Source organism: Leopardus geoffroyi, chromosome B4 (assembly GCF_018350155.1).
Source record: "Leopardus geoffroyi isolate Oge1 chromosome B4, O.geoffroyi_Oge1_pat1.0, whole genome shotgun sequence".
Lineage (NCBI taxonomy): Eukaryota > Metazoa > Chordata > Mammalia > Carnivora > Felidae > Leopardus > Leopardus geoffroyi.
Genome location: NC_059341.1, coordinates 12,420,076 through 12,443,920, shown reverse-complemented (window position 1 = coordinate 12,443,920; position 23,845 = coordinate 12,420,076). Strand labels below are relative to the sequence as shown.

At 46.4% G+C, this 23,845-nt stretch overlaps 1 protein-coding gene across 10 annotated transcripts in view; it reads left to right on the top strand.

The window, feature by feature from the left end:
* The first annotated feature begins 4,092 nt into the window (after positions 1–4,092).
* BEND7 (BEN domain containing 7) overlaps positions 4,093–23,845 on the top strand; it is an 82,858-nt gene continuing 63,105 nt past the window's right edge. For 8 of the 10 annotated variants that reach the window (XM_045464707.1, XM_045464705.1, XM_045464704.1 and 5 more), the window contains exons 1-2: positions 4,480–4,587; positions 6,926–7,009. In XM_045464707.1, the coding sequence (XP_045320663.1) occupies positions 4,527–4,587; positions 6,926–7,009 (145 nt within the window). In that variant the 5' untranslated portion in view covers positions 4,480–4,526. Of the gene's footprint in view, positions 4,588–6,925; positions 7,010–23,845 lie in introns of all 10 variants that reach the window. The other 2 variants (XM_045464708.1, XM_045464706.1) reach the window with 2 other exon arrangements.

Sequence of the window (23,845 nt, the reverse complement as noted above, 5' to 3'; positions counted from 1 at the left end):
AAATCATAGTTCCTCTAAATCAGAGCTGTCCAGTGAGGTAGCCACTAGCCACATGTGGCTATTGAGCACTTGAAATTTGGCTTATTTGAAGTGATCTGCCCTCCAAGTATAATATACACACCATTTTCAAAATTTTGTACCAAACAAAGAACGTAAAATATCTCATTAATGTTCATATTGATTACATGTCAAAATGGTATTATTTTTAATGCACTGGGTTAAAGAAAATATATTACAATGAATTTAACCTGTTTATTTTTAGTATTTTTAATATGGCTTATAGAAAACTTTAAATTCTATGTAAGGCTTGCATTATATTTCTATTGGACAGCAGGGATCTAAAGAAAGATGGAAATTTTCATCTCAAAACAGAGTTTTCGAAAGGGTTTTAAGAATTAGGATTAAGATTGCTTAAATGTTTTCCGGCCAAACTACCTGTCTTTGTCAAAGATTATAATCTATGTTTAATCTTTATAATCAACTGAGTTTTAGGATGGTTATATGAGGTTTGACCTCCATGAAGTCACAGAACATTTACTGGTTTTCCGTGAACCTTAAATAATACGTAAACCTGCAGTTCTAAAACGTTTGGGGGCTTTGTACCGTTGAGGCAGAGAAAGGACCTTAACAGATCTCCAACATGACTTTCCAGGATACCCTAACCCAAAAGCTATATTCAATCAAGCAAAAATGATACTGCTATGAATTGAATTGTGTTCTCCCAAATTCACAGGCCGAAGCCCTACCCCCCAATATGATGGTACTTAGAGGGCAGGACTTTGGGAGGAGGTAATTAGGTTTAGAAGAGGTCATGAGGACAGGGTACTGATGATGGGATTAGACTCCTTATAAGAAGAAGAAGAGGGGCACCCGGGCGGCTCAGTTGGTTGGGTGATCAACTCTGGATTTCGGCTCAGGTCGTGATCTCACAGTTCATGAGCTGGAGGCAGAGTCCGGCTCCATGCTGGTGGCGTGGAGCCTGCCTGGGATTCTCTGTCTCCCTCTCTCTCTGCTTCTCCCCTGCTTGCACGCTCTCTCTTCCTCTCAAAAAAAATAAACATAAAAAAAAAAGAAGAGGAAGAGATCAGAATTCTCTCTCTCTCTCTCTCTCTCTCTCTCTCTCTGCAACAGGGAGGACACTGTGAGAAGGCAGCCGTGTACAAGCCAGGAAGAGAGCTCCCACCAGGAACCGAGCCTGCCAGACCTTCATCTGGGACTTGTAATCTTCAGAACAGTGAGAAAATAAATTGTGATTCACAGTCAACTGTATTTTGTTATGGAAGCTCAAGCAAACTAACACAGAGACCTACTGCTTAAAGCAATCTTTTTTATTAAATGTCATCGTTAATCTTTACCTATATACATTTTGCTATGTAAAGCATGGTGATTTGCACCCTGTGATGAATAAGAATAAAAAAGTATTGATTTTCTCTAGACGTTAACAGGACAGGTCTGACCTCTGGCCTCTGTAGACCACTCACTCACAGACCATCTTTGTTGAGCCAGGAGAAAGGGGTCAAGGAAAATGAATGTTATTTAAAAACATTATTACTTTAAAAAATTTCATCCTTGATTAAAAATATTTTCTTCAGTAAACGGAATTTATATTTCCATTCTAACCAAAAATGCAAAGTTGTTCATCTCTCCCCTAGGGATTTGCTTCTTGGTGGCACTTTCAATGGTCTCACCACAGTTTGAGCATAATAAAATCTCATTTTATGCTCCAAGGCAGGAAGCATCCTAAAAGCTCCTCAACCAGTGTAGTACACAACCTTGTGGCTTTTGGACTAACATTTAGACTTCACAGGGGTGCCTGTGTGGCTCAGTTGTTTAAGTGTTCGACTTTAGCTCAGGTCATGATCTCACAGTTCGCGGGCTCAAGTCCCTCATCGGGCTCTGCACTGACAGCATGGAGCCTGCTTCAGATCCTCTGTCTCCTTCACTCTGTGCTTGCACTCTGGCTCTCTTTCTCTCAAATATAAATGAACATAAACATTTTTTTAATAATTTATACATAATAATAGACATCACAAAAAAGAAAGGAAACAAAATGGAGTGCTTGTTTCCTTAGAAACATTCAAAACATCTTCAGATGTTTACTGCCTGTTTTCTTTTAACTTTTTTTTAATGTTTATCTATCTTTGAGAGTGAGAGAGACAAAGTGTGAGTGGGGGAGGGGCAGAGAGAGAGGGAGACATAGAATCGGAAGCAGGCTCCAGGCTCCTAGCTGTCAGCACAGAACCTGCTGTGGGGCTTGAACCCACAGCCCATGAGATCATGACCTGAGTCAAAGTCACACACTTAACAGACTCAGCCACCCAGGTGCTCCTACTGCCTGTTGTAAAGAAAGAAAGAGGAGGGGGGAAATGGAAGAGAACCAAATAGCACAGTTGATTTAATCCCTATTATCACTTTAGTCTCTTTTGCCACCTTTTGGAGCTCCAATGGGTCCAAGTACCCCAAGAAAACTCCACAAAATTTTGTTTGTCCTACACATACTCTCTGGGAAAAGGACCCTGAGCTTTGAACATAATCTCCAAGGAGGCAGGGACCAAAATAGGTTAAGAACTTCTGTTTAAGAGTTTACTTTAGTGACCTGCATGAACATTTCTCCTTGAACCTGGCCAGGTATAACCAGCTGCCTCACTTGATGCATACCACCTAAGACCTCAGAATGTGTACCAGGCCCTGCTTCCACTATTTAATTAATGACCTTGTGCCTTGGTTTTGTTTCCTGGCGTGTGTATGCTAGCTGCCTCCAATTTCTCCCTTCCTCCAAGTTGTCCTATTCTGTGTATCCCAGCTAAATAAGAGTGGACCCAGATGGCTGTCTCCTTATCTGAGAGAGACCCCAGGGTGAAACTTGTCATATTTACCAACATACCCTTTTCTCATACTCCTCTCCACTCTTTTGGGGCCATCTGAATTTGCCACGGTGCTGGATGGGTCGTCCATTTCTCTATTCTCTTTTTATTTAGGTCTAGGAACCATCAGTTTGGTGAGGCACCTTCAAGGACGTCAGCTCGCAGTCCTGTACGGCCATTCCCACGTGGTGTAAAATTCTCTTGCATTCCCACCCTAAGGATGTTGTGAGAAAGAAATGGCGTGCTCTTAGCTCCCCAGGGAAGATTATATAAAAGTAATAAAAGCATTCTGTTGCTGTCGATTATTTTGGCACGATTACACCAAGTCGCAGAGTCCCCTGCGCCTGCCTTGACCATTCCTTGCCTAAGAGTCAGCAGAGACACAAGCACCCACTGACGTTGCGCCCCTCACTCCGTCCACCCTCTCCAAGCCCCACATTCCAAGTTGTCTCCTTGAATATAACTCCGGATCTTCCTACAAACCCCTTTGTACTGATGTAAAGAATTGAAGCTCACTCTCTCCTGTACTCTTCTCACCGGTAAATTCTCAGATCTCTTCGTTTCCTTGCAGAGCGCAGAGGGGTAAGTTGTGTGTGTGTGTGTGTGTGTGTGTGTGTGTGTGTGTGTGTGTGTGTGCCCGTGTGTGTGTGTGTGTGTGTGTGTGTGTGTGTTTCCTAAAACTTGCATAGAGCCCATGAGTGTGGCTCTCCGACCTCCTGGATCTCAAGGCAAGGAGTGGGCTCGCCGGAGGGTCCCCGACACCCCGCACCACGTACAGCAAGCTCGGCCCCGGGGGGGGGCGGCGGCGGCGAGAGGCAGACGAGCTCGGGGCCGAGAGCCGGGCCCCGAACAGCGGCGCCCCGACCCCCCGACCCCCCGTGCCAGGCAGGGCCCGCCGTCCCCGCGGGAAGGCCGGCCGGCCGGGCCGAGGGCGCTGCGCCGCGGCCTCCGGCTCCTCCTCGGGGCGCCGCGCGGCCAGGCCGGTGGGTGGCGGCGGCCGGGGCCCCCGGGGATGGCGGCGGCCGCGCTCCACCAGCAGGTGGCCCCGGGGTCCCGGCGGCGCCGCCTCCTCCCCGGCGCCCCTCCTCCCGCGGGGGCGGTCAGCGCCCCGACCCGGCTCGCACCCCGCTGCCGCCGCCGCCGCCGCCCTCGGCCCGCCCGCCGCGTCCCCGGGGCCGCGCTCGCCGCCGCCGCCGCCGCCGCCGCCGCCGCGTCCGGAGCAGCGCCCAGGCCGGCCCGCGGCCAGCGCGCAGGGCGCCGGCAGCACCCGGCCCGCCGCGCCGCGCCCTCCCCGCCCCCAACTCGCTCCCCAACGGAAAGTTCGGCTCCGGCTGCGCGAGGCACAGAGCCCGGGAATGAGAAGGGGTCGGGGGGCGTGCTGAGGGGACCGGGCGGCGGCGGCGGCCAGGCGGGGGCAACTTCTCCCGGGAAAGCGCCTCCTGCCGACCCCGCGAGCCGCAGCCCCCGAGTGGGCTCGAGGTGGTTTTTCCCTTGCCTCTGCCTCCCCCTGCGGATTCAAGACGCGGACCTTGGTCCTGGCGCTCCCGCTGCCGGGTGACAAGAGCCAGCGCCGCCGCCGCCGCCGCCGCCTCGGCCGCCGCTCCCTCCGCCCGCCGGCCGCCCCCCGGCCGCAGCCCCTGCCTCCTGCCTCCTGCCAGCACCATGGAGTTCTCCGAGAGGAAGAGGAGCAGGAAATCCCAGAGCTTCAAACTGGTGAGCCGAGGTAAGCGGCGGGCCGCGCCGGGCCGGGCGGGGGGCGTGCGGGCGGCGGAGGGAGGACTTGGCGCCGCGTAAACAGCCCCGCGCCCGGCCCGCCGCCCCGCGCCGCGGCCGCGCGTCCCACTCCAGGGGTCCGGGCTTCCGGGACCCCCGAGTCCCCTCCCGCGGTGGAGGGGGGGCCGCGGCCGCACACGCCGCGCGGCGGGCAAAGTTGTGCGGGGGGAGGCAGGATGCTATTCAGCGTAAACAAGTCGGAGGGCACATCAGGAAATTAGCAAACAATGACACTTGGGGAGCCGAGAGCCTTCTTTGGTATTCCACTCCTGTGGCTAGGTTGGGGGGTGGGGGAGAGCTGCCGCTCCGTCAGGCCGTGCACACACGAATCCCGACCAATGGTTGTGGGTTTGCTTTCTTCCCCCCCAAACAGAAGCAAAAAAGGTGGTGGTTCTGTTAAGAACCAGAAAGAAGCTCATGAGGTGCACGAGCCCAAAATGAGAATTGCTGACCTCCAGCGTCTTTTCTAGAGACGTTATTTGGGTTGGAAAGGTGTTTTGGAATAGATCACTTATCGGTCAGAAAAGTATCCTTAAAAAAATATATATATATATATATCCAGCCGGTTCCTGACGATTTAACAGGTGTACATCACGGTCTTCGGGCTTAGGAATGTTTTATGGGGCAAGGGGAAAGTTGAACCGTCTTGTCTATGTTCGGTTACTTGTCAGAGCCTTCATTTTCCTGATAGGACTTTTTAAAAAAACGCTGAGAACTTAAGAGCGGACATAAAAATATGTCTATCCAAATGCATTGTGTCACCTTAAATTAGAGGCAGGTGACTTTTTTCGTCCTAACGTCCCGGGTCCCGATATTGAGTTGAGAACCACCTTGCTTAAATAATCTTCTTTGAATCAACTTGAGGTCAAAAGCAAACCACAGAACGTGTCCCTTTTTTCCTCTGTTGTTTTATCTAGCACTGGCATCAGAGTAGAGAGAGCACTGGCATCAGAGTAGAGAGAGCAAGGCGACCAACCTGGGGAAGTCACATGTGAGCTGATGAACATTAGAGGGCAATTCCAAGTAATAGAGCTTTTCAAGCTAAGCTGAGCTACCTATGATGTAGATTCAATAAAGCCTGTTTTCGGCAAGCCTGAAAATGGTTTGATTGTAGACATTTTGAAGATCGCCTCATACCTGTTTTCCCTGATTTAGTTTGGATACTGCTTCATGAAAGAGGCCTGACATAGTTTTACGTATTCAAAATATTTGGCTCTTCCCTCTGTTTCCGTGTTGATTACTCAGTCATTTGTACTTTAAAAATCTCCATATGTGACCGGCCTGTTGGTCTATTGATTCATTCGGGAAGGTAGGCTGCTTTCCTTATTTATGACCTCAGGGAACTTAACTAGTCTATCTGAAAAGTGAGAGTGGTTTTGTAGACCTTGTCCTGTCAGGTCTCAAGCCACCAAAGAAAACAAAACCAAAAAGGAATAGCTTTTAAGAAGGAACCTCTATTTTCTTACCTAAACGATCCTACTTTTCAGAAATAGACCATTGGCAAGTACAGGAGCCTCTGTAGAAAAGAAAGAAGCTCTTAAAGTACTGTATTTTAAAGTTTGCCTGACGAAGCAAGTTTTTCTTTTTCCTTTTTTTTTTTTTCTTTCTTTAAATTACGGGTCTGATTCTTCTCTCTGCTCTGCAGGTGCGTTTTTAGAAAATAAACTATTGCATATTAAAGTGCCATAGCTGAATGCAAAAGATTCACTTGTGTGAAAGATGAGAATCTTGCTTTCTTATCTAAGCTATACTATGTTTGAAATAACAAATCAGTTTTTTCGTGTGTGCTTTCCTGTAAGCTGCTTAAAGGCTGGTATTTTTCTGGGTAAACTGAGAAAACAGAGTGTCGGGTTACCCTAAAGCATGCTGTTGATATACTGTACTCATGGAAATGGGTTGTGGAGATAATTTTGGAATCACCCCCGCCCTCCCGGCCTATGATTGGGCAAGGTTTTTCTTTTCCTTATAAACATGCTTGTCATTTGAAAGAAAAGAGGCCTAGTAATTGGCATCTGTGGGCCAAATTTACTGGGAAAACTATGTGATCAGCAAAGCCGTTTTCTAAAGTCAAAGTAATAGGTCAAGTTTGCGTACTTTTTCAGAGTAAGCAAAGTTTTAGGGATTACTAAAGACTATGAATTCCGTGACTAACTGAGTTCTTGGAAATTATGTTTATAAATTAAAGTATAGATTATACATCTTCTCTATAACGAGAGTCTCGTCTTTATTGCTTATTCATATCTTGCTCGCCATTAGAATTGTAATTTTTGGTTGTTTTCTCATCCCAGATTATCACCATGAGGTATATAAGATCTCAGAATTCAGCAACGATGTTAATGGGGAGGCCAAAGAAACACAACCCATTTATTTAGGTAGGTTCCTATGTCAATTAATTTCTCAGCAAAACAGTGTGGCCATTTGCAATTAGGGGGAAGGGAAAAAAAAAAAAAAAAAAAAGATTGTGCCAGAACGGGAAATGTCTGCCATTGCTTAATGTATGACATTCTTTTCAAGACCTTTTATTTTACAGATTGCCAATATATCCCTTATTAACATTGCTAAAAGTTGTAATTTCAGACATAAATGTTTATTAGTGTCTACACACAGTGCTAATTATCGCTCACTCCCAGAGCCAGATGCTGACTGAGCAGTTTTGTCGCTCTGTGCTCACCCCATTTCCATTGCATATTCGCTGGCATGCTTCACTGGCAATAGTTTGTGTAATTGGGGTATTACATCTTTGACATCTGGATAACAGAAATTCAATTTCCAGGAAGCCGCTATTTGTTTGGTTTTGCTTCTGCCTTGGGTGGGATAGAGGATTAATATGCTGTCTTATTATAATGTCCCTTCACCTCTGTGGCCTGGTTGCTAATCCTGCCATGACAAAATTAAATTAAATCTACAGTCAAAAAAGCGTAAGGAACATCAAAGTGCGATTGTCCGCCCAACCACCTCTTGATAGCTCCAGCTCTCCCCTTCCTGGATTTGTGGGCATTTCACACCAATGTTTTTGGTCAGAGAGACTAGCCATGCTTTGTCTTTACCATCCTCGTTGCCAGCTCACCTCAGGGTCAAACGGAGCCAAAGCAGCGCCTGTGAGACCCATCGGACGAGGGTGGCCGCCTGGTGAATGAGCAGGGAGTCCAAAACATTGCCACTCTTTCCAAGTGCAGCGTTTGCTACAGATACCATACGTGAAGGACCTGGCATGTGCAGCTTGTCAGTTGCAGACCACGAACCAAAAATTAAACAACTTCAGATTTTGCCACTAAGAGTTGCAGTCCCCCTTAAGTAAGAGCGGAGAGCAAATGGTGGCTTGTGGCTTCAGCCTTGCCCATCGCAAACACCTTCACCACCCCAGAAGTAGGTTGAGAGCGGGTGCCGCACAAGAAGGGAGCAGAAAATGGGAGACCGTCGGGGCGAGAGTGATGAAAAGCCGAGGCCAGACTTGCCAGACCTCTGGTGAGAATTGAGAGCAGAAGGAAGTAGGATTGCTGTTCAGACCCAGTGTGAGGGGTACTGAAAAGCCGAACAACGTGAAAGCCAGATGGCGTAGTATTCTGTCACTGAGATCTCTCTTTTTTTGCTTTGAGGAAGAGAAAGGGTGGGTTGCCAAAGGACTGAGAAATCAGATGGATACTTGATGGAGGTAAAATCGGAGGGGAGTATCAGCACGTCTTACATATGCAACCACTGAAGGCGCATAGATCTTTCCATCCTAGGGGAGAATATTACTGAGGCCAAAAACTACACTCACCACCTGTTTACTGTTAAGAGGACTAAAAACCAAAAAGTTAATAGTCAAGTGAAATGCCATGACCCAGAAGGAGAATATTCTTGGATTGTACTCTCTTTAGTTCCTTAAACTTAATGAGTTGGAATTCTGTACTTTCCATTCCCTAACCTTATTAGTTGGAATTCTGTATCTAAGTACCACTCGACTTAGCCATTTGAAATGAGGAATTTGCCTATTAGTAGAAAATTTACATTTATCGTCAAAATGTAACATCATGTCCTTGGTTCAGTTAACGTCCAACAAAGCAGGCCTTTTTCCCCCTTTGTGCTGTGTATTTGGAAAACAGTAATTCTGGGTGTGAGAAAGTGGGGGATGAAGAGGAGGAAGATGCGAGTGGTCAGAATTCGGTAAACTGTACACTCTTGAAGGGGGCAGACATCGCTGCTTTCATTTTTCCCAGCTCGAGTCCAGGAAGATAAGAGAACATCAGCGAAAGCCCAGGGTGGGGATCAGCTTTCCAAGTTACTAGGCAAGAAGGCCTCAGACATCAAGAGACAAAAGTTTGAACAGTGGAAACGTGTACCTGGGTGACTTCTCAATCTTTCGCTCATCCTGGGAAAAGTGTGATATGGTTCCCAAAGACCAATTTTATTTTGTGATTTCTGGGTCCATTTTTTTTTTTTTAAAAAGTGGAAAAGCAAATGAGAGCGATTGGAAATAGTTACCGACAGCTTATGAACTTAAGAATTTGGTTGTTGAGGATGTTATAAGACATAGGCATTAGGAGTTTGTAGGTACTCTTCTCAAAACATAGCTTTACATCATGTTTGTTTTTGTAAATTGCTAGAGTCTTCCCATAACACTACTCGCTAGGGTGCAGATTTCTGTGTGAAGTTTCTGACGCCCAAGGGACTTTGTTAGCAGGACACCAGAAGAACTGTTTCACCTATAATGCAGTCCTAAAACGTGGCCCCGAGATGCTGTGTAGGATTTTCTGTGTTCAGACGTAGGTATAATCCCTAGGGCTATCTGCACCTATAAGATTAAAGTTCATATCTCCGGGAAGGGGAGCGCTCCAAGTTTTGGCAGAGTTCCCACATGAAATCTATTTCCTTGGAATATATTCAGGCTGTTGACTAAGGAAGCCCACGAGTGAGGCAGGGTAGCTCACTGGTGTGAATGGCTTGGCTGAGTGCTTTGCGACTCACACACACAGTGTCAATGTGATAATAGGGCCAGACGAGGGTATTTTGCCCTGTGGACATTGATGTGGCCCAGCTGGCTGCGGTGGGCCTACAATAAAAATTTGAGCACCTGTTTGGAGAGGAACAGCAACTCGTTTTAATCAGTCCAACAGATGTCTTTTTTAAGAAAATACTGTGTACTCAGCACTTTTCTGGAACAGGGGTGGGAAATGGATAGGACCAAGACATTTGGGGAGATAGGACAAATTGAGAACACCATCAAGGAGCAGTATTCAATAATAACAGTTTGGACACTTTGTGCGTGCACCAGTATTGTGTTGAGTACCTCACATGAATTTTCTCATTTACTTCTCACAGCAAATCTGCCAGAGTCGTTATCATCCCTGTTTTGTACATGAGACTTAGGTGTTTGATAGCCTGCCAGAGGCCTCTCAAGTAGCAAGTGCCATAGCCGGGATCCCAGCGCACGTCTCCATGTGCTGGAAACACCCCACCGCATGCCTCTCCGTGTGAACGATGATTCATTGGCAGATGTGATCCGTTAGGGCAACGAGCAAAAGCGGCGTTGGAAGGGACGGATCAAACGCAAGGTCAAGTGGAGAGCTCTGGAAGGGCTGGACCTTGAACTTGGGGAAGATTTGGATAGGCAGAGGGGAGGTGAAGAAGGGGCTAAGTGTCACAAGACCCAGACGTTAAGTGAAGGTCACACATGTAGTTTGAAAAGTGTTTTCACATCTGTCATCCTGTGGTTTTTACAGTAGTCCTGTGAGGTCACTGGGGCACATGTTCCTACTCCCATTACCTAGAGGAGGGAACTGAGGCTCAGAGTGAAGTGACTTGCTCATAAATAGTGGAACCTGGCAGAAACCCACGTCTTCTGTCCAAAGATCTTTTCCCTCTGTCGTGTTGGGCCAGACAATTCAAGGATTATCAGGAGACCTTAGCTGGTAGCAAAGCACTTTTGGCAAGTATTTTAATGAGACAGTGAGTTTATTACTCATAGCTTTAAAGGAAACATTTAATGAAATCTCTTTTTCTACATTGGATTTTCTTTTGGATTTACCATTATAATATATAAATTTGAAACATGTCTGTTTTTCAGGTGTTCACTCTCTTTCATTTATTCATTCAACAAATATTTATTGAGCTCCAATTATGGGGTCAGGCCCTGGCCCTCTTGGTCCTCTCTGGTTCTTTGTTTTTTTTTTTTTGTTTGTTTTTTGTTGTTGTTGTTGTTCCTTTTGACACTAAGTTATACAGCTTTCAGAAGATGAACCACAGGGTATAGTAGCCATGCCAGATGAGCACGGTCAAGATCTCTGAATTTTTAAAATGTTTATTTTATTTATTTTGAGAGAGAGAGAGTGAGCAAGCAGGGGAGGGGCAGAGAGAGAGGGACAGAGAATTCCAAGCTCACAGCACAGAGCCCGACACGGGGCTCAAACTCATGAACTGTGAGATCATGACCTGAGCCAAAATCAAGTCAGACACTTAACCAACCGAGCCACCCAGGTGCCCCTGAGATCTCTGAATTTTTAAATCTTTTTTTCAGTGACTTTGTTGATGACAGCTGCCCCCACCAGGGTCCCCAGTCTTTTCAAAGGTGACACACTCGAACAATCCCTACCCACTTTTCCAGGTTAGGGAGTTAGCCTCTAACGACAATGGAAGTCTCCTCCCTGGAGAAGTGAGCAGGTGCATGTGTGAAATGGGGGGGGGGGCGGCCTGGGTCCCACCCGGGTCCTGTTTCTTTCCAACAGGGAGGGGGGCCCCGATGTTTTCACCTCATCTGTGGCTAGAGTTGCATGAGTGAGAAACAACCTCAAATAAAATGAAGGGCCCAGCAGACCTGAGTGTTTCTTGGGGTTAGAAATAGAGCCGATAACAGCAGGTGTCATTTTTGGAGAGGCTGCTGCGTGCAGGGCACTATGCTAAGAACTTGGCGTGTAATGGCAGGGCGCCATGCAACATGCCCCACGTCTGCGGGACTCCGCACAGCTTTTAGGGTGCCCTTGCCACCACGTAAAAGTGGTTTCTAAGGCTTCCTACAGCACTAAAAGTAGATCTGCTTATCCTTATCCTGTAGGTGCACAAACGGCTTCACAAATCCAAGCAAAGTCAAAGCCGAGAGAGCCTCTGAGGCTCTTGACCACCGACGGCTCCCTTGAATATGAGCGCACGTGTGAGTGTGCTTCTGTACCCCTAGGCGCAGCAGTAGACCGCTTCGATGCTACTCGCTGCCTAAAGTTCGGGAGGCGTCTGCAGTCAGGCCCGTCACACTCTTGGATTGGTCATTTAGCCAACATCACAACCACAGTGTGAGGCAGGTGTTCCATCCGTCATTCAGACAGGAAGCCGAGCTCGGAGGTGAAAGTGACTCACGCGAGGTTATACCGTAGTTAGTAGTTGAGCGTGCTTTAAAACCCGGGTTCCTGATGTCCAGCTCTGCCCTCTCTCACCACGTGGGGGCTGCCTGCGGTCCTGCCTACCTGTGCCGTTCTGCCCACACGGGCTCATCTTAGTGTGTGACTGCTCATCCTCTCCCCGCCAACCCCCCCCCCCCCACCGACAGAGTGGGGCTCAAGACATGAGAGGGGGCACCGTCGGTAGAAGGGAGGGGTGGGCAGAGCCTGGGACCCACTTGGGAAGAAAGGAAGTAAAGTTGGTTGAACATCTGCTGTACGCTGGGCACTTTCCCAAACTGGAGAAGTATTGTTATTTCCATTTTTAAATGAAAAATACAGGCCTTTGGAAATGTCAGTTTGCTCAAGGTCAGAGAGTTCGCAGACGAGAGCTTGGCCGTGGACCCGGCTCCCGCGGTATTTCTGCTCTGCGGTGTGGTCTCTGAGAAAGCCGGGGCCCCTCGCCTCCTCCCTCTGCTGTTCGCTCTCTGCTTCTAGCTTCTAGCTCACCTTTCCAGTCTTTTCTCCCTCTTCTTCCTACTGAAAATATTGGCCTGCATCAGACTGGTCTCTTAGCATTAACTTCCTGGGGCGCCTTTCCCTGTCTGTGTGTGGGCTCTTCACCATCCCTTCCGTTCCAGGCCCTCCCACGTGTTAGCCCGTTTCCAGACCCCATCTATCACCAGCCTATCGCCTATCGGTTTCTGAAGCCCAATTCCAACATTACCTAGGCCTGGAGGCCTTCTCAGTTCGTATAGCACAATAGAGAGAACTCAGGTTTGAAGTCAGAAAACCTTGGTTTGAATCTCAGGCTAACGGTTAATAGCACCTTGCACGAAACTCTTGAGAGGCTTTCTTTATCTTCCATAGTTGAATAGGAATGTTGGCCCTGACTTCCCCAGTAGGCTCCCCTTCAGCGTCTTGGAAATCCTATATGATAAAACACTTTTTCAGAGTAGAAAATGCTGTATTCTTATTTTTATTATCCTCTTCTCCTGAAATAGAAGTTCTGTTCTTCTGAACACCTTAGCACTAAATAATGTCATCTAGCATTTGCCACATACTGCCTAATACTTGTTTTGTACCCAGCTTTATGGCGCTCCAGGTCAACCTGCAGACACCCCTGTCGCCCCCAAACCTGAACAGTTACCACACTGAATTGTGGTTGTTTATTCGCACTGTCTCTCCTCATGTAAATTGTAAGATGACAGAGCAAGGGTGACCTGGATTCTTTTTTGTATCCTTTGAAGCACCCAGCACGGTGTTGTGTTCATAGTAGGAACCCAGATGACAGGTACTCAAGTATCTAAACGTGTGAGTATGTTGGACAATGTCGTACAGAACTCTGAAGACTTGCTTTAAAATATATCACTGTGGGGGCGCCAAGAGTAGGTTAAGCATCCGACTCTTGATATCGGCTCGGGTCGTGATCTCATGGTTTGTGAGATTGAGCCCCGAGTCGAGCTCTGTGCTGACAGCAGGGAGCCTGCTTGGGATTCTCTCTTTCCCTCTCTCTGCCCCTCCTCCGCTCATGTTTGCTCATGTCCTCTTTCTCTCTCTTATTTATTCAAAAGAAATAAGTAAACTTTAAAATATATATACTCACACCACACTGTTGAGATTTTGGAGACATTTAGCGAGCCAAACTAAAATATTCCTCATTTAACCAGAAGAATCTTTTATCATACATTAAAGCAGCACGGAAACTTGGGACTTCTGATGTTGATGTGTGAGATAGAACTTGAAATCTTTTTGTTTTCCTTCACATCTAGAAAAGACCAAAAAGGAGAGGACCTCACCTAGGAAAGCCAGCGACATGTTAAAAACCAAAACTGAAAAATAGTATATGCTCTGTTGGCTCGGTATTGTGCTGTAACGTGGGCACAGCTTTCTAGAGGCGCTTGAGATAGTATTGACCTGTTTATCAACTGACTTTGGCAGGTCTGGTTGTCCAGCTCCGTGGGAAGCAAGTTTACCGACCTAAGTTTCAGAAAAATAGCAAACTGTGCATTCAGCAACAGGCTTGTGCCGCTATGAGGGAACACTCAAGCCGGGCCTGCTCCCCTAGGCCCGTGTCTTGAGAAAAAGTTGCCTCTTTCCGTTTCCCATCAAGACTTGGTGTGGCTCAGGAGTGAGCGAAATGCATGATACGTTTTGATGGTTTGCTGTTCCTACTCTGATCGTGACCAAATCATTAAAAAAAAAAAGAAAAACACAAAACAAAAAACCCTCCACGAAGGACAGACTCTAAGGAGACGTATTAACAATTTAGCCTCTCTGGTTCCCATGGGAATATGGATTTTTACTTTTGGAAGAGAATAACATGGCTATCTATAAGATAAAATAAAGATTTTGGAACAGTGTGTTTTGCATCTCCAAGTTAAAAATAGACCTAGGACATTTACAAAGCAACTCTGTTATTCTTACAAGTCACAGATTACTGGAGAGAACGCCACCTAGACTGGAATGTGTGTGCAGAAGCAGGGGGTGGTGGGCCAGGAGGGAGCAGACGCCCACGCCGGCAGGGATTCGCCCAGGGGCCCCGTGCGGCTCCAGGGCCTGCCTGCCTGAACCTCTTCACCGTCTGTGGCTTCCTAGGTAGGACTGAGACTCTTAGGCCTGATGGATGAGACTTTGCACGAACTGCCACCTGCCTCCTTGGGCTCGCAGCTGAGGCTTTCCTTCCACCTCCCAGGCTTCGGCCATGCCACACCACTTTCGTCCGTGCAGCAGGATTCTGTCCTTGCCTTTGAGGCTAGGCACTTTGTCACCCGGGTGGCTGCACATACCACCTCCTCTGCTTGGAATTTCACACTTGAACCATCCTCCCTCTTCTGTCCGTGGCTCTCTCTTATCCCTGAAGACTCCCAAGTTGATGCAGCTTCCTCCAGGCATCCTTCCCTGATTCCCCTCACCTCTCCTTCCACAGCATCCAGGGCTGGGTGCTATCACAGCAAAGCCAGTTTGCTTGTCTCTCTTCTCTTCTCTTCTCTTCTCTTCTCTTCTCTTCTCTTCTCTCTCTCTCTCTCTCCCCGCACTGGGGTGTAAACTCCCTGAGAATCATCTCCGTGTCCCCACTGCCCAGCCCCACGATGGTCACATAAGTACATGCTCAGGGAGTGAATAAGATGTCCACTTGAAATTCAAAATAAAGTGGGGGCGCCTGGGTGGCTCACTCGGTTGAGTGTCCGACTTCGGCTCAGGTCATGATCTTGCAGTCTCTGAGTTTGAGCCCCACGTCGGGCTCTGTGCTGACAGCTCAGAGCCTGGAGCCTGCTTCAGATTCTGTGTCTCCCTCTCTCTCTGCCCCTCTCCCACTCATGCTCTGTCTCTCTCTCTCTTAAAAATAAACACTAAAAAAACATTTTTAAAGAAATAAATAAAGTGGTGGAATCAGCCATTTTGAAACTTTATTACCCAACTCTTTTACCTCTAAGTCCTGCCCTGGCTTCAAAGGGTGAAAATTTACACATCCTTCTTCGTACCTAACTGGACCTCACATACCAGGCGTAAAATTTGTCAGCACTGGCTATCGAAGCTATATTTTTCATTTGTTTTTTTTTTTCTTTTTTATTAGGTTAATGGCAGGTCCCCCTCTTCAAGTTTAACCCCGAAAGAGGACGCACCACTGTGCCTTTGTGTGTATTCTAGCCCCTGGCCTCCAGGGCCTTGCATATAACACCGCACTGTGCGGGCATCTCTGGATACGGCCGCACATGGGCCTGGCGTCTGCCCTGCTGGGCTCTGCCGGGAACAGTGTCTGCCACCCGGGCTGTTTGAGCCTTCATTGCTCAAGTCTCATTTTGAATTCCTGCAGGCAAGGCTCCATCCACCGTGTTCCTGGTGCCCGGTACCTGACACGGAGTAGATTTCACAACAACTGTTTCTGAATAAAGGAAAGAGTCCCCTGTTTGGAACATGTTAAAAGTGTAGTTATCATCTGATGTGAGCGGGACAGTCTGTTGAGGGGAGAACGTCTTCTTGTGCAGGACTGTCCCACATGTTACAAGAGGTCTGAGTGTGGGTGGGACAAATGTACATGGATGTCAGGAGCAACCCCCCCCCCCCAGCCATTGTGACCATCAGAAATGCCCCCTACACATGTGAGTTAGAGCATCGTCTTCTGCAGTCCACAGTTGTGGGGTCAGTTAGCTTTGAGCCGAGAAAAACGATTGCATTGCTATAGGCTGGACGCCCTTCCCTCCCCAGCTGTCTCCCAGATGCCCTTGTGAAGGGGGGCAGAAACGAGGGGTTGGGGTGGACCCAGCCAGCCACATCGCCATACCCAGAGCGAGCACATCCATTCACGGCCAGGTTCCTGAGCCTCCTTTCTATGCAAAGGACAGCTTCTTACATGCATACTCGATCATATATTTTAAAATCATTAAGAAGTTTAGACAGATTTCCTTTCAGCATTGCAGACAATGAGTATCCTAGTAAATAAGAATCCATAAAATTGTTTTCTTAGTTTTGCATTTTTTTTCAAGCACGTACAAATATACTATACCATTTGAACTGCAAGGGTTTTACAATGTTTTTTTTACTCAGAAATCAAATTTTATATCTGAAAGGTTAATGGGGAAAACTAATTATGCGATCTGGTAACCAAATGTGTGATGAGACATTTGTCTCTGTAATTAACAGCAAGGAACTTTTATAGTTTCATAAAATCGAATGGTACATGGAGTGTTCTGTGAGCATTTGTTTGGATGAGGTGTCCAACACAGAGATGTTTATGGATGATATAAAGTTGAACTGAAATGTAATGCAGGTGTCTGTACATCTCACGGCATTTCTCATTGTTGAAATGGAAGCCGGAAGATTAATAACTTTACTTTGTCATGATAAAATAAGTAATGTGTTCTTGGAACAGTGGTACGGTACATAAGTTACTCAGTAATTCCAAGAATTTATTCTGTTCCAGGAATAATATCCTTAACAATTTATTTTTACAGAAAAAGTTGATGCCACATAATAGCCTCTGAAGTTGCTTGTATGGCTAATGGAATTATATCTCAAATATGACTTTACACCTCCAGGGAAAATGTAAAGAACCTCACAAAAATGCAAGGTTAAGGTACAAGCTAAAAGTTAAAAAGTCAGGAGATGCAAAAGTTAAGGTTCTTCTGTTAACGTTAACTCATTCTCATTGCACATATATAATTTTTTCAATTACTAGCAAGACTTTAATGGGTCCCTTAATAAGCCTTGTGTGAAATATGGTTGGAAAGGAGTTGTTGCAGGTGTGTTTGCCTTAACCACTCTACAGGAGAGAGCCTGGTGCCTTGAGCAACACAGACGGGCCCAGAGCTGATTCGTCTTCCTCTGGTCTACTTTGGTCATGTGGGCAAGCAACTTACTCTCATCCTTTGCTAAATGGGGAAAATGAGTCGCTGTCTATCATCTCTGATGAGCTAGGAAGACGACGAGGATGAGATATGTGCCTTTGGGAAAGCTTTCAGAAGAAGGCACGATTGAATTTAGGCACCAAGTGTTTGCCTCTGTTTGCCAGCCCTACACCATGGAAACGAGAATCTCTTTCCAGGATGTCACAGATTTGGTTTACGTCTTACCCATTGTCAGTAGTGTTTTTTCAGCCTTCCTCAACTGTAGTGTTTCTTCAGCCTATCCCAACTTCTTGGCATAACTGATGCTTAGAATTTGCTGAATTCTTGTATTTGTTTTGTAGGTCTTTATCGAGTAGCCATTAGGGTTAGGCTAAGAGATTTTAAAGCTCAGGAGGTAGCGACCAGGGGGATGAAGGGTTCTATGGGAACATAAAGAGGGGCCTCACCAGGCCCAGGGGGGTTAGGGACTATGATCCTTGAGGAGATGACATTTCAGTAGGAGATGGGGCTGAGGAGGTATGAAGGCCAGGAAGTGAGTGCTTCCAGACTTTCCTTCCAGCTAAAGCAGAGGGCCTCTGGCTTTCCATTACACCCACCAGCTGGGTTGGTATTTAATTGTCCTGAAGTGAGGCCTGGGCACTGGTCCTTTGAGAAAGTTGTCTAATGTGCATGCAGCCACACCCAAGAGCCACCAGTTTAGAATAAGGGGGGTCGGGGGGGGGGGGTAGGGAACATGGCAAGGGCTAAGGTGGAGAAATGGGCAAGGAAGGCCAGATGCAGAGCCGGGCTGCATCGGAGGTGGTTGGCATTCCACTGAGCTGTGTCACGTGATGAGGTTTGTGTGTTTGGAGATCGCCCTGGCTTCGGGGTGAAGAGGGTTTGGAGGGAGGGGCTCAACACTGGAGGCTTTTGGCAGTAGCCCCATCAAGTGATAATGGAAGCGGGGGGCGGGCGGTGGGTGTGGAGAGAAATGAGAGGGTTCAGAAGTGATTTGGAAGTCACAATAATCAGGACTCTATGATTAACTGGCTTTGGGAGGGCGAGGAGAGAGAGGAGCCCCAACTTTCTGGCTTGTACGGCAGGGTGGATGCTGTTAGTAAGGCTCAGGGATGGTCATCATTAAATACAGTTTGGGGACATGATACTAAGGTTGCTTTTGAAATGCACAAGTGGGGCTATTGGGTATGTGGGTCTGGAGCCCTGAAGTGGGATCAGGGCTGGAGTCCTCACATACAGATGGTCACTGGGGCCAGGAGAGAGGATCGGGGGATCCAGAAGGTGTGTGGGGAGTGAGAAGGCTGTTCGGGCAGCATCCTGAAAACGTTAGACATTTAAGGCAGTGCTTTTCACACCAGTGGTTGTGACCTGTAAATGGGTCAGGAGATCAATTTAGCAGATTGTCACCCGCATGAGCAATAGTGGTAATAATAATAATAACAAAGACAGAGTGGAAAAGAAAATGTCAGAATGCATTGCATGCAGGAAGGATAAATTCGTGAAACTTTTTAGTTATATATGTAGTATACGTGTATGTGTGTGTGTGTGTGTGTGTGCGTGAAATCATCATGAAAAATATATTTCTTGCTGTGAACTATGGTCAAAAAAGTTTGGAACCCATTGACCTAAGCTGCGTTTGTCTTACCCCTAGAGAGTTGTCTTTAGTCTGACTCAGGAAAGACTGCCAGTCTCTAAGTGCTTTTGGACCCAGAGTTATCGGAGTTCCCTGAAATCCTTGGAAGAAAAAGGTGCTGTGAATGTGACCCATTCTTCGTTGTCAGTAACACTATTTACATTGAAGATGAAACCGTACAATGGCATGTATATTTAACTTGGAATATATTTTTAAATGTATTTATTTTGAGAGAGAGAGCACGAGCAGGGGAGGGGCAGAGAGAGAGAGAGAGAGAGAGAGAGAGAGAGAATCCCAATCCCTGACATGGGGCTCGATCCCACAAACCATGAGATCGTGACCTGAGCCGAAATCAAGAGTCGGACACTCAACCGCCTGAGCCACCCAGGCGCCCTTAACTTGGAATATTTAAAATTTTTAAATGGCTGAAGAAATGTAATACAGCGAGTACTTAATCAAGTTCATACTTAGCTGATCCAAGATGTAGATATGCAAATAAACAGCTCGGTTAGGGGAGATTTGCACCTCTGTATAGTATTCTTCTAGAAGTTTTCTGTGCAGGAGAGCAGAGGGTCAGCATTTCAAGTTATAACGAGAAGGATCGTCTCTTTCCAGGCAGTGAGTTATGAACATTTTCTCTCTTGCTGAATGAAGGCAAGACGTTGGTTATACTACCAGAGGCATATGGGAGCTGCTCTTAACCTACAGTCTTGTATTTTACCTATGTGAATTACCTGTATTCGAAGACCTTTGCTATATGTTTCACAGAATCATGAACGTAAATAAATTCTTACTTCATGTCTTCTAAGTGTTAATATGTGGCTTTGGTAGAACTAACAGGTTCACGTGAACCATGCTGCCAGAGTAAAAAGAAATATCTGAGCCTTATTAGTTAGAAACAGTGCAACTAAGTTGGAATCCGCGGATCGTTTGGGGCCGTGATTTCACTGTTTCTACCACGTGTGTTAACATAGCCGGGTGGTTAAGATGCCAGCTGGTTCAGACAGCACGGAGTGTGTGTCCTGACCGCTTCCTGGATACCACGCAGCTGGACTGTTGTGTGAATGGCCTCTGTCCTGCCCGTCAGCCCGTTCCTTGAGCGCCTCCGGAGAGTAGCTCGAGGACCTTGGAGCCTGACCCACCTGGTGTAACTCTCCAGTCTCAAAGTCCCTGTTTTCTCTTGGGTGGAATGTGTTCAGCAGCATTTGAACCTCTTAGTTTGTTATCAGGATTAAAAATTGGCAGAGCGTTTGCCAGAGGGCCTGGTACATAGTGAGTGCTCTGTAAATGGTGGCTGTAACACTTTTACCCCTGCCTGCTGCCAAATTACTTTTTAAAAAAAACACACGGCTTGGGGTGCCTGGCTGGCTCAGTCGGAAGAGCACGGGACTGTTGATCTCGGGGCTCATGAGCTGGAACCCTGCGTCAGGTATAGAGATTACTTAAATAAATAAATAAACTTACAGAATAAAAAAATAAAAATAAATAAATTAACTAATAAAAACAAAAAATGCACGGCTTCTATAAGCTTCAACAGAAGGTAATCTTAGGCCTGTACACCAAGGGTTGCAAAACAGACCACACCCAGCACCGTCTTTCCTTTGACTTGCTTTCACTGCTCTCCCTAGCCACCTATCTATCACTCGTTCCCATCCAACTTCGTCTTTCCTGGGTGACATTACAGAAGATGTTTTTGCGTCCAGTGCCACAGGGAGAAGATTGTACATAATTCTTTTAGGTCATCTTTTTCTTCCAAAAAAAAAAATAATTTTTTTTTGTTTTTTTTTTAAGTTTTATTTTTTGAGAGAGTGAGAGAGCACGAGCGAATGCAGGGGAGGGAAGAGAGGGGGGGAGAGAGAGAGAGAGAGAGAGAGAGAGAGAGAGAGAGAGAGAGAGAATTCCAAGCAGGCTCCACCCCCAGCACAGAACCCAGCGAGGGGCTCCATCTCACAATCGTGAGACCGTGTCCTGAGCTGAAATCAAGAGGCAGACGCTTAACGGACTGCGCCGCCCAGTTGCCCCTCAGAACCACTCTTAAAGTTAAAATTTATAAAGGTGCAAATGAGGTATAAAGTAAAAAGGAAAGCATCCTGTCCCTTTCATACTCTCTAGTAACAACCATTGTTAACAATAGAGGGGTGTGTGTGTGTGTGTGTGTGTGTGTGTGTGTGTGTGTATTACAATGAAAGAAATATGGGATCGTGCTATGTAATATAAGGCTTTGTAACTTTTTTACATAACTGAGTCCCCATTTATTCCACAAGAATCGAGTGGCTAGTTTGAGGTAGGCAGTAGACCCTCGTTGTAAAGTAGTGAAGGAAGTCACCGTGATGTCAGCCATCATGAGTTTACAGTTTGTCTGGCATGTAACCTCTAAATGACTATAAAAGGGTCATTTCATTCTTTACAGATACGTAAACATACGCCATAATTTCATTATACCGACATGCCATGATTCATTTATCTAGTGCTCCATTGATAAATGTTTGGACTGTTCCCAGTGTTTCACCAGTAGGATGCTGCTGCAGTGAATAGCCTTGTACTTGTGTCCTTGGTACTTGTTGGGATGTCTCTGTAGGATAAATTCCTGGAAGCTGAATTGCTGAACTTCCCTCCAGAAAAGGTCCCTACCAACAGCATATGAGAGTGACTGTAACTCTATCCCTTCACCAAAAAAATGGGTTTTATGAATCTATAGCCTTTGCCAAATTAATAGACAAATAATTTCGCAGTATTTAATTTCCATTATACTAATAATTATGGAGATAAAGGAATTTAAACTATTTCTCTTGTGAATTACATGGCCGTGTCCTTTGCCTTGTTTTTTATTCTTAGTATTTGTCTTCCTCGTTGATTCACAAGACCTCTCCCTTGTATTTGGGATTTTAACTCTTTGGCTCAGTTACTCTTGAACATTGCTTAGAGTGGTGGCTTCTGACCTACTCACTTCATGATGGCTAGAATTACTTATCCAAGGAATATTCAGTTGGGCAGCCACGTTATATTTATTATAAAATTTTATTTTCTGTGATATAAGAACATTCGGGGAGAAAGAAGCAGGCCCACTCTTTGAATTGGTCGAGGAACTTCAGCTTTGTTACATGTCACTGTTTCACGGAAAACCTTTGTTGACTTCCTGTCATTTGCAGGACAAAGTAAAACCATCCAAGGCCCTTCTGTTGTTCACTCTACCCACTCAGTGCCTTAACTCCAAGTTAGCTTATTTACCATTGCCCCTTGTGTTTTTCTCTGCCTTTAGACTTGGTTCAATGCTTTTCCAACTCTTTTCTCTTCCCAAAAGTGCCCGTGGAAATGCTGGTCATCTTTAACTGACCACCTCACATCTCACCGTCTTCGTGAAACTGGCCATAATCCTCTCAGTTTAAAATGATCTCTTCCTTTCAGGGCACCTGGGTGGCTCAGTCAGCTAAGTGTCTGACTCTTGATTTTGTCTCAGGTCATGATTTTGCAGTCTGTGACTTCAAGCCCCACATAGGGCTCTGGGATGATGTTGTGGAACCTGCTTGAGATTCATATTCTCTCTCTCTCTCTCTCTCTGAAAGAAATAAACATTAAAAAAATCTCTTCCTCCCAATTCCTGAACACTTGTCATTTACACAACGTCCAAGGCATTTATCACACATCCTCTTGATTTTGTCTGTTTTGTCAGTTCAGTCACAGACACTATAGATGTTCTCCTAGAAAGTGTAGCTGGGGCCATTCAAAAGCCTGACTGAAAAAGCTAAGCCCTTTGCCTTCTGTAATGGGCCAGCCACTCCTCCCGCTGGCCAGTGCATTTTCAACTGCAGACTGTAACTGGGACCCGGTGGTGTTCCACGGGCTGCGGGAATCTGCACATCTTGGTGGGTGGAGAGCAAAGTATAATACTGGCATTTATTTTTTAAGGTAAAACATGAAGACATCAAAGAAGATTGTTCCCTTGGGGACTTTGCCCTCGAACTGCTTGTAGGTGTTTATTCTCCTTGTAGGTGTTCTTTGAGGACACCTTTGAGAAGCAGCTTGACAACCCATTTTTTACAGCTTTCCAATGGATTCTATTTTTTTGAAGTATGGTTGACATACAACATTATGTTAGTTTCGGGTGTACCACCATAGCGAGCTGACAACTGGGTACGTGACTCAGGGTTCACCCTGGTAAGCGTAGTCCCCATCTGTCACCCGACAGTATTATTGACTCTATTCCCTAGGCTGTACTTTCGTGACCGGACGTTTGTACCTCTTTCGTTATGGTGATTTATTTTTGAGAGAGAGACAAAGACAGAGAGAGTGGGGGAGGGGCAGAGAGAGGAGGATCCAAAGCGGGCTCTGCGATGCAGGGCTCGAACTCGCCAGCGGAGGGATCATGACCTGAGCCAAAGTCCAGACGCTTAACTGACTGAGCCACCCAGGTGCCCCTGGATGTTTGTACCTCTTAATCCCCTTTACCTGTGTCTCCCAACTCCCCTCCTCTCTGGCAACCACCAGTTCTATGTATTTAAGAGTATGTTTCAGTTTTGTTTGTGTTATATGTGTTCCACATAGAAGTGAAATCATATGCTATCTATCTTTCTCTGACTTCTTTCACTTAACACGATACCCTCTGGGTCCATCCGTGTTGATGCCAACAGCACGATCTCATTCTTTTTTATGGCCCATTTTGAATCTCGAGTCCTTGATTCATTTCCTGGTGTATCTTTGCTCGTTTGGCCTTTAATAGGCGTCTCGAGCTCTTTTTGCTTTGAAGGCCTATTTTCCAGCTCAGATCCATGGCATTCTCTCTTGGTGCTTGTCCTGGCCTCGCATGCTCAGCCTTGGACAGAAAGAGCCCCAGCCTCCCACCCTGGCAGCAGGTGTTCGCACTGGGTAAGCCTGCCATTCATCAGC